The sequence below is a fragment of the Notechis scutatus genome, chromosome 1 (genome assembly GCF_049901735.1).
Source record: "Notechis scutatus isolate UNSWTSFEM ecotype Mainland chromosome 1, rNotScu1.2, whole genome shotgun sequence".
NCBI lineage: Eukaryota > Metazoa > Chordata > Lepidosauria > Squamata > Elapidae > Notechis > Notechis scutatus.
In genome coordinates, this window is record NC_142009.1 from 28,643,874 (window position 1) to 28,655,322 (window position 11,449).

The 11,449-nt window shown below is 37.9% G+C and overlaps 1 protein-coding gene across 2 annotated transcripts in view; it reads left to right on the forward strand.

The window, feature by feature from the left end:
* Nucleotides 1-9,963, forward strand: part of EPHX2 (epoxide hydrolase 2) — a 68,799-nt gene extending 58,836 nt beyond the window's left edge. For both annotated transcript variants that reach the window (XM_026671528.2, XM_087959935.1), the window contains exons 17-19: nucleotides 2,600-2,680; nucleotides 3,269-3,327; nucleotides 7,983-9,963. In XM_026671528.2, coding sequence (XP_026527313.2) covers nucleotides 2,600-2,680; nucleotides 3,269-3,327; nucleotides 7,983-8,067 — 225 coding nt within the window. In that variant the 3' untranslated portion in view covers nucleotides 8,068-9,963. The remainder of the gene's footprint in view (nucleotides 1-2,599; nucleotides 2,681-3,268; nucleotides 3,328-7,982) is intronic.
* The last annotated feature ends 1,486 nt before the right edge of the window (nucleotides 9,964-11,449 follow it).

Genomic DNA, 11,449 nt, shown 5'->3' on the forward strand with positions numbered 1-11,449 from the left:
TCACACACAAATACTGCCCCTAGCTATACACACAAATGTGTAGACATTAATACACATTTCTGTAATTTATATTGGGGGAATATTTGCTCATTCCAATCAAGATTTTTTCTTTCCTTCACTGCATGCTGTAGGCAATGCATTCCTTTCCACTGTGGTATAGAGTAGCCCTTAGACTTGTAATTTCATGTACCAATATTACTTTTGATTTACTTTCCTTGCCTGCCTGTTGAAAGATTCTAAGAATCTTGAGGTAATTTTGATGGGTTCTTTACATGTTTCTATCCTAAACTCTTGGGTGTCAAATTTGGTTCAAGTCACCCAGCAATCTTCATGTGAACTGAAAGATTCAAAAGCAATAGCGATAGCACTTAGACTTATATACTGCTTCACAGTGCTTTTACAGCCCTCCCTAAGCGGTTTACAGAGTCAGCCTATTGCCCCCAACAATTTGGGTCCTCATTTTACCCACCTCGGAAGGCTGGACGGCTGAACCAACCTTGAGCCTGGTGAGATTTGAACTGCCAAATTGCAGTCAACTGGCAGTCAGCAGAAGTAGCCTGCAATACTGCACTCTAACCACTGTGCCACCATGGCTAAAATCCAAATTATTCTGTTCTTCATCCAACCCTGAGTTGCATTGTCTGTACTATTACCATTTTTCTAATGTTCAATAATTAAAAGCATGTATCTATTTCCCATAAATCATTTCAAAGCTGTTATAGACTGTTTTAACAATTTCCCTCTAAGCTATGCATCAATCAAGATTAAAAGCTCGTGTCTTTTCCTGGAAAGTCCCACATTCAGTTTAATCAGATGCTATTATTTGGATTCTATGTGTACTCAGAATCATATTTTCCCTTTCCATCCAGCCTTAGTTGAAAGAGCAAATGCAAAAATATAAAACGGAAAGAAAAAATAAAACAATAAAATTGAATGAAAGCTGCCTTTACCAATTGCACAGCTTAATAGCCAGGAATGTGTGGATTCTGTCTTAAATTGTAAAGGCAGTGTAAGTTCTCTACCTAGCAAAGCCTTAATCATCTCATCAGCATCCCTCTTTGTCAAGCTATAAGATTAAGCTATTGTTTGGAATGACAAGAAGCTGTCATGGGGATGAGTTGAGCTTGCTTTGTGCCCGTGCCTTCTGGTGAAAACATTCTTCATTCATGTAAGAGTTACAGTATTGGATTCCTGCAGGGATAGAAAATCATTTTGAATTAGTGGGTGCAGCCAAGATGCTGACAACATGATGGGGAAATGATTGCCATGGCTTGCTTATTCACAAAATGATGCTGCATTGAGGTTGGGTGGGTCATAAAAGTTCATTCCTGTGAAAAGAAACTAGGGAGGGGGCTGTCTGACTCTATAGAATGATCTCTAGCACCCCATCTTGCTTTTATCTTTTATTGGAAATAATAGGCATATTTTCAGATACGGCACTAAGTATGATGATATGTAATTTTGCTGACCTTTGGATTACTGGCTCATTAAAGCAGTGTTTACTTTTTTAGAAACACCTCAGCCAGAAAAGAGATGGGAGTGTTTGAAGAAAATAGCTGAAAGGTGCAGTGCTCGTGTGATTTCCAGGCCACTTCTGAAATTTCCAAAGGCTCTTTAGCAGAGGTGTCAAACTTAAGGCCCAGGGGCTGGTTAGATCCGGCTCATGGGACTGACCTGGAAACAGTGAAGGACTGGCCCGCCGTGACTCTGCTAGTGAAAATGGAGCTTGGGAGCCTGTTTTAACTGGTAGAGTGCTTGGGCCACCACAGGTGCTCCCAACATGAGTGACGTCAAGCTGGCCACCCACATCCCCACCCCCACCCCCAAGGTAAAACACAACCCTGATGCAGCCCTCAATGAAATTGAGTTTGACATAGCCTTCCTGCTTTATAGTCTTCTACTGTTGTTTTATTTTTCCAGATTTTCCAGCCTCAAGCTTTTAACAAATGCCTATGGCCCTGCGGATCAGATGCAGTATATTAATCCTGTATCTGAAAAAAATGGGATGCAAGCCCAATGAAGTTTATTCTTCCATACCATGTTAGTGTTGTAAAGTGCCACAGACTATTGTTGAAGGAAGAGCTTGACGGGCAAAGCAAGAGCCAATATTAAGACAAGGGTCAGATAAAAGAAAACTAACTCTGAGGCAAAAATATAACCCGAGAAAGTGTCTCAGAAAGGATCATGCTCATGAATAAAAAGGAAGAAAGAGGGAAGTGCATTCAGGCTTGCAATATTCTATTACTACGGCTGTATAATACAAGTAGGATTGGCCTACACTCTAGTTTTTTCGTCTGATCTGCCTTGAAGAGCTGACACCTCAGCTGCAAACATAGCAATTTTGAGAGAATTTGCACTACAACCATAAATCATCTTTTCTAAATATTTATGAACAACTTTACAGTGACTTTGGTCTCCCAAGAGCAATTATTTCTTCAAATTTGACCACTGCCCTGTACTTCAGTTTCTTCTCTGAGAAAGCCCCTAATTTTTGTCAACATATTAATATATAGCTGTTAACATGTAACTGAAGTGTTCACATGTGCAGCGTTTGCTGATCCACCACTGCATATGGTTCCATTCATCTCTAAATCCACAGATCACAGTTCCTGCCCTGATGGTCACTGCTGGAAAGGACAAAGTTCTCCATCCAGGAATGAGCAAGCACATGGAGAATTGGGTGAGTATCAGATGTGTTGCCCTTTCCATAACTAAACAAATGCAATCGATCAGAGGGCGGGACGGTGTCTCTCTACATTGAATTATACTGTTTCATTTCATGGAAAGGAGCTGAAGGGATTCTTATTACTGGAGCTGCTGCAGCAGTTCAAGGTCAAACGATGATTGTTCTTTCTTCCTCTCAAGAGGTTTTGAGATTGACAGACTTGAATATCATTCACTGCTTTTGAAAATTTGTAGTGTGAAAGCCAGGGTGATATGAGGGTGCCTTTTACCTCCTGGTTTGTCTCCTCATAAAAGTCATCCCAACCTTTCATTTCACTGTATTTCGTTCTTCTGTTTAAGAACCACCAACTAAATAGTGACTCCTTAGTTATTACACATAGGCTTAAGTTTCTTGAGACAGGGGAAAAGCTCAAGAATACCACTGAATTAGAGTTATTTGTCATCTCATTGTAGATCTCATTGTAGATGAGATGACACAGTTCCTGACTGACATGTCTTGTCATAGCCAAGGGACCTTTCTGGTTTCACAAAACAGCAAAATGGTTTCAGTTGGCCATGACGTGTACCTTTTTCCTCCCCCTAGATTCCCCAATTGACTCGTGGCCATATTGAAGATTGTGGGCATTTCACACAAATAGAAAGGTAAGTAGTATTGAGAGCTAAGTTGAAGGAGGGAAGCAGACAGACAGACAGACAGACAGACAGATAGCTAAGGTAAAGGTTCCCCCCGCACTTGCATGCTAGTAATTTCTGGCTCTAGGGGCGATGCTCATCTCTGTTTCTAAGCCAAAGAGCCTAAGAAATAGATGGATAGATGCAAATAATTTATTTTAAAATGCATGCCTATAAAAAGCACATTAGCTTATTGTTCTGCATAAGTTGTTGAGATTCATTGTTAAATGATCTGCATCAACATTCCTTTCAAATTCAATTTAAGTATTCTTGAGAAATTCAAGGAGGTGGGGGGTTGTCACAGCATGAACCAATTTAATCTGCATCTCCAACATTATACAGTGATCATAACTTAAGTTATTCACTGGCATTTTTGGTGTCAGGCATAGGAAATCAAGAGCCAGGATAAAATTCAAAAGCACCTGAAAGTTTATTTCATATTACCTATTTGCAAGAATCTGATCTACTAGCAGTCAATGAAAATAGGCACAAGAAAAGAGTCAATGGACTTCAAAGGGTCTCTTACGGGGGCGTAATGGCTCCAAACCAATGATGCGTTAGACCCCATCTTCGGGCTCAACCTGGTCATCTCCTACATTTGGTTCCTGAATATTTTGATTCAATCTTTGACTCAAAACACACATCCTAATGTTTTTATAATTTTTGAGAGAAATTTCATTTAGAAATGCCCATATGAATACATTTTTAAATATATATTTAACTGTTTAAGTACCTTTGGATTGCATTTTAAAAATGTCAATTAGAAGTAGGATGAAATGCACTTACTGGATGAACGTATATAAAAGAATGTGAATATAATTTTTATTAGAAAGTTTAATTACAATAATAATTAATGCCAACTAAACTTAAGAAAAGAGAATGGAAGGAAAGAATAAAAAGTCCAGGAAAAATGAAGAAAAGGGAAAGAAAGAATATGATAAAAAAGAAAAGAAATATATAAAGTGACTTACAATTTTCATTACAGTATAACTCTTCAAGAGACCAATATCTCTTCCTCCCAAATCCCATCCCTGTACAGTACCTTGAAGATCACGATTTAAAGTAAATAAAAGAAATCTGGAATTGAACAGCACAAGATAGAATTGGAAACTGAATTATGTGCAAATCATAAACGTGTACAGGTAGTCCTTGATTTAGGACCCATTGCTAAGCAACATTTTAAACTTACAGCAAACCCACCAAAAGCTATTTATGGCCTGGTCTGAAGTTAGGCCAATGCAGCACCCACATAGTTATCTGCCCTTACAACTGACCAGAGGGATGCTGCGGGATAAAGATATTTGTTTCGAGAGCTGAGAACTGTTTAGTGTTGCTAAACACTTCAGATTCTTGGTCCATCTAATCCAGGGGTGTCTTCAAACTTTTCCATCTGAGAAGTTGATGGAGTTAGCAGAGATGGCTAAATTGACTGCTTTGATGAAAAAAAAAAATAGTAACTACTTTTGTTTCTACTTGAAAACCGCTTCTGGACTTTGTGCTTGAGGTGGAAAAAAAATGAAACCTTGATTTTGGGTTTTGCCGATTAGATAGATTTGTTCATATAGAAATGGCTAGCTTATACTATTATGTAAAAGTAAAAAAATTGAGGTTTGATGTTACTATTTATGTTGCTGCACCAAAGGGAGTCAGAAGTCAATGCCTTTTCTTTCTTTTTCCTTTCCCCTTCTTTTCTATACTCTTCCCTTCCCTTTTCTCTCCCCTATTTTTCCTGATATATATATTGTTTTGCTCAATGTGCTATGATTCACAACAACAGCAAAAAAAAAAAGAAATGTGACAACTATGAAAAAACATGGTCATGCTTGTTCGAAGAAATAATATAAGAAAAATATAAGAAAATGTCAATTATTAGCAAACATAAAAATAGAGAGAAACTATACTAGTTCAGGCCAGTACTCAACCAGTCCAGATTTCTCCTCCCCCCTCAAGCAAAGGAAGTAATCCTCCAGCTGGCATCCTCTTCCCCATACTCCCAGCCCTAAACCAGTTTGGATGGGACTTTGTTTGCATGGGGGGGGGGGGAAATGATTCCAAGAGGGAGTCCCTCTCTGGCAAAGGAAGCAACTCTCCAACCAGCTCAGAGAAGGTACAAATTTTAAAAATAAAGAAGCTTCCCATTCTTTGTCTAGCAACCCTCCGCTGTCTCACAACACACACACCCCATCACAGAAATCAAAGGAATCCTCTCTTCCTTTCCAAACATGGTGAATACAATCCTGCTTTCTCTCCCTGCGCTGTTTGGAAAGGATTGGAGCACAACACATGGGATGAGCTGGCAGGCTTGAAGGAAGCTTCTGGAGGGCCGATTGTAGCCCGTGGACCCTAGTTGGGAGACTCCTGATCTAATCCAAGACTGAGATCTCCCAGGTTTTGGACAGAGATGTATGTTTGTGTGTTTGTGTATGTATGCAAACATGCATGTCAGCAGAGTTACAGATGACCCAAAACTTTTATCGAAGACTTCTGTATGTTAAGGCACTCTGTGCCCCTGTGTGCAAACTGATGCTTTATTTATGCCATAAAATCTTTTGTCTCATTCTGTCTACCTCTTTCCTGCTCTGTTGTTCACCTGCTTTTTATAAACTGCCATCTTCTTGATGTCATGGTAGTTCTCTTTTTTTAAAAAAAAAATACTGTTAAAAAGGCCATTACGTGAGATACCGGCTGAAATTATATATTGGTAGCGTTCTTACACAAAGGATGATAAATTCAAATAAAGAATGAATAAACTGCAGTAGGAAGACGGATTATTTTAGTTCCTCGTAAAAATCAAATGCGTCTTTCACATCCCACATTTTACAATATGGCTTAAGTTATCACTGGTTAAATAGGATGGAAAAATATGCTTAAAAAGTATGAAGTGGGTGAGGAAGCACTAGAGACAAATTGAATGGTGAAGTGCATGCAGCTGTATTGCCGCCTGTAGGCAGAAATATCAAAATACTGTACATTTAGGTGCCTTTAAAAATGGGTTGATTTGACTAAAATCACACGGATTCAACCAAATGGAAATTGGATTGTTCTTGTAGTTCTTTTTAGCTTCTTCTTATCTGACACTTTTTCTCAGTGCTTACCTTTGGCTAGGGACTATCTATGGAGTCCTTGGTTGTTCTCTTGCAGATATTTCATTACCTGACTAAGTAAACAAAGTCAGTGCTAGTGTGTGTGGGGGGTTTGCTCCCTGTTTAATATAGTAGTTTGCTTTGCCAGTGTCAGTAAGGATGTAGCTTTCTCCTTGGCAGTGCCTTGATTGGGATTTTGATTTCTGTTTGATTGTCTGGTTTTAATCTCTGCTTATTTGGATATCAGTTGCTAGAGAAGATGTGTTCTGTTTTATTTATTTCTTAACTTTTTTATTGCCTCTTTTGAATGGTTTGCAAATGTAGTTTGTCTCTGTGTGTCTGTTGATGACTGATTTGTCTGAATGCCAAGTTTCCAGGAATTCCCGATCATTTGGGGTTTAGCTTGGTCTACAATGGTCAGTTTATCAGTTGAAACTATGGTAGATTCTGTCCATGTGTTGTGAAATTAAACAGCTTTCATCCTGACTGCTTCTTGATGTTCATGATTGAATTCTGCTAGTTTTCTGCCTGCCTGTCCTAAATAATGGCAGTTATGGTAGAGTGCTGGCCAAATCATTATAGGGTTAGAAGTTCTCAGTTGGTAGCAAATCCCATTCCCAACCTTGAAAAGAAATAAATCATTCAACTTTAGTATTCAGAGGAAATCCAGGGAGAAAGAGTTATGGACCAGTTTTGTCTAAACTTAGAGACCTAGGCAAATATAGATTCTATGTGGAAATGGACAGTAGGGCAGAATGTTGAGGGCAATGGTCAGCCAGAAGACTGAAAGTCTTATTACATCCAGGGCAATTTCTTATATTGATGCTCAAAAGCTAGCCTATTTATGTTAATGTAGAGATGATGTTGAATGGGTTAAGATATATAAAATGCAAAAGTCTAAATAAATAATGTTCCAAAATTGGCATGGCCAGGTATTTTACATTCCTACTCTGCATCCTGACATTTGGGTTTTTCTTTTGAGGATCAAATGAGAAAAGGCTCGTTTTTTTATACCATATTGAGATTCCAGAGGAAAGGCAGGATATAAATGTAATGCAAATCCAAATTCAGTCTGAATACTAGTCACACATTGGGAAAGGAAAGTAGACACGACAGTTTTTTGCAATTTTGAGCAAAACATATGCTTCGCTTTGATAAAGGTTTAGAGAGCAGAATTCCCAGCCTGTAATCCTCTAAATGTGCTGAATGTCAATTCCCAGTTTCTCCAATCATCATAGCTGACTGGGGGCAGTCTGAGAACTGAAGTCAATTCATCTGGAAGGACCCAAGCAGAAAGTTGGTTTATAATTCAGTTTTCAGTCACCACAGTGGATCAGATCTCTTGTTCTTTTATATCCTCTTTATTTCTCTGGGTGCATGAGAAAATAAAATTAAAAAGCTTGCAAGGAATCAGAAAAATGTGCTTCGCATTAATTTGGGTTCTTTGGGAACTAAATTCAGTTTTCCCTCCCATGAGCATCTGTATGTACAAATACACACATTGCAAAATACATGCCTTGCCAACATGTATTTTCTCTGCAGGCCTGCAGCTCTGAACAAAATCCTGATTGAATGGCTGGAAGATGTTCACAAAAATGCTTCACTGCAAACAACTGCCAAGCTTTGAAGAGGACTTCAGCCCACAAATTGCTATTGTTGATTTATGATCCAGTTATAGTTTCCCTAACATATTGGAATCAAGTTTCAATCCTAATTTGTGGGAAGCTTAAATCATATCTTCTCAGTTCAGATGAATCTAAAAGTAATTTAACAAACTCAGGATGCATTACTGAAGCAGGCACAAGGCAGGACAAAAACGTTTGATTAATTATGTGATTGGGGATGGGGTTACTCTCCAGATGGTAGTATCAATTTTATTATGATAGATGATTTGGGCTGTGGCAGATGGGAGTTGTGCTCAGAAACTTCTGGAGAGTCAATTCTGATTTGCCACCTGTACTGTAGTTTCTAACTGTGAGATTTAGTTTAAATTCATGATTATGAGCTTTCAAGTGTATATGTATTGCAACAGTCCGAACACATTTCTGAAAAGATACTATTGATTAGAGTTTTTCAAATTGTGTTCCACTGGAACCCTAGGATTCCACAAGAAATTGATGGGGTTTGACAAATGAATAAGGAGAAAAGTTGATTCAAACATGGCTAAATTTCTACCACTGGGATTTCTGGGAATATTTTTTTGCCTTTAACTAAGAAATTTTGGCTGAAAAAGTTTGAAGATGCCATATATCCACTATTCATTCTAGGAGCTGTATTTTTTCCTAGAATCGCAGGGAGAAAAGATGGCTCCATCAAAGAGGAGCCCACAAATTGCTATTGTTGATTTATGATCCAGTTATAGTTTCATACATTTGCACTTCTGCATGTTCCAAACCCCCCACCTTTTGTGAATTGAACCTGAAGCGCTACATGTATGTGTTGTGTAGCCATGTTGAGCAAGCACTTAGAGAACACGAAGCCCTTCTGAATTTCTTGTCAAAGTAGAAGGACATGGAACATAAACAGAAATATTTCTCTGCATACTTTGCAAAAAAAAAAATATGGACACTCCTTCTTTCAGCTCAGGTTGGTCTGTATTTTTCAGCAGAGATTTCAAATTTGGTACTGATAGCCAGAATTTTTTTCTGCATATTGGTGTTCTTTGGTACTGCTGACAACATAATTGGTTTCTGAAGAAGCACAGCTTCTGTTACTTTTTCTTAAAATAAAGCAGCCTTTAAGGCACTGTTTCTCAACCTCAGCAATTTTAAGAAGGGTGGAATTCTGGGACTTGAAGTCCACCCATCCTTAAATGAACAATGACAATGGTTGGAAACTCTCGTCCGTCTCTTAATTGGTTTTGGATGATGATGCTTAAGCTAATACCTTCCACCCAGGGTTTGAGGAAATGTTGACTAGAGTTTCCTAAACTTGGCAACTAAGATGGGTGGATTTCAACTCCCAGATTTCATACTGTTTGAGGAATTCTGGAAAATGAAGCCCTATCCACCTTAAAGTTCCCACGGTTGAGAAACACTGATTTAAGGTAATCACAAGCTGGTTTGGAATTCTGGGAGTTGTGACAAAAATAATGGAATAGATTTGAGATCTTCTTTTTTACATACTGATATGTGCCTTGTTAGAGAATAAAGCCCAGTGTCTTCACTGAGGTGCCACCAGAAAATGCCTGGTCAGCATTTGAGTAGTACATTCTTGGGTATGTGGTTATGTGCTATTATTTGTAAAACACCAAGCAATAGAATAAAGTTTTGGAAACATTATTCTTGTGTTGTTGAATAAAGTTTGCTGCAGAGGGAAATGTATCTACAACATATTCATTCATAGAAGCAATTTCAGGGATTTACTGGTGACTTAAGCACATAATATTTAATATCTTGGTTTGCTTCAGTGTCTAGTTTCTTATAACTTGTGGTGCAAAGCCATGGTGATGGTTCTTTGCTTTTGACTTTACTTATGTCTGTCAAACTATGTGGGATCAAAATAAAAGCTTTTGAATTAAGTATTCCTTTTGCAATCAGAGTTCTTTTCCCTTGTCTGTAGAAATCTGTTGTCTTTCTGGTAGAGCACTTATTGTGCAAGATGCTTAAATCATAAAGTGAGCAATGGAGCAAGAAGATACCAGAGTTGATACTAAATTATATTTTATTTCAGCAAAGGCTCACAACTAACATAGTGTCAAAAGATTCAGGGTAAAAAATTATCAGATACTGTATACATACAGTACATAATATAAAATTTAAAAATTGAGCTGGAATTCATATGTTGGCAGTTCTATATTCTGGCCCTTATCCAGCTATTCAAACACATGAAGAGCATACAGGTTAAAGGCCCATTCCATAGTAGGTATTGTATATGGTGGACAATCTTTTCACATGTCATCTTTTTTGTCTTGTTCATCAGGCTCTACTCGGAGAAATAAACGTTGATAACAAAACAAAAACATTAGGCATCTTTCAAAATGTAGCAGGAGTTCAATTTGTCATCCAATTTAACTTTAGCCATATCTCAATCCCTCTATTATCAACTAAGGGATGTACAGGGAGATGTTCACTGATGGCTACTATAAATGTCAAGATGCATGCATGAAGTTCTTTAGGACATTGTAAGCAGAATTTTCTTGCACTGGCTACTTTGAACATTGGTTTTCAAGGCATAAAGAAATGAGACATTAAAATCATGTGTAAGCCCATCGGATTCTTTAGATCGCTGCTGGTGAACACTGTTGGGTATTTGTTTCAACTATCTTTCTTGATATCCTTCTAAAATTTGACTTAAGGTGGTGATTAGATGCTGACATCTAGTGAATAAAACATCTTCATCAATTGCTCCTCTTGAATTCCTTCTGAAATGAGAAATGTTCCTTAAAAGCTAGTACTCTTAAGAGGACAAGGATCCTTTTGATTAGAGTCCTTTAACCTAGCATCTGGCCTCTAATAGACCAACAGGCTCAGTTCCTAATATATCCAATGTCTATTTTATGGACTCTACAACCTATCCGCATTTATGCTGACTAAATTGTACAATGAAATAGATAGTTTTTCAAGAACTGTCATGCAGTATATGTTAAGCTACCTACAAGCTTGATAAATCTATGTTACTTTAAAAAAAAAATTAAAGGAAAAACCAGCAGGCCTAAGAATGTTAATTTTAGTCTTTCCAGTGATCAAAGCAATAGAGGGTACAGACAAATTGCAGTGGGGAGGGGCTTGAATTTTAACATAAGCAGAGGAGAACATTGGTTTAAAAGAAATCAGAACAGCAATGACAGGATAGTTGATAGCACATTCACCGGTGGGGATTGGGTGGGCACTAAAATATATCTCTCCGTTCTGTTTATCTTTCCCCAAATGGGAAAAAATAAGTCAAACCTGGATCCTTTTTTTTTCATCAATTGGAGAGGAAGAAAGAATGTGCTTTATATATTGGTTGAAGGAATTCTTATGCACCATATCTAAGGAGTCAGGTGAAGCCAGGAGTAAAAAAATAAC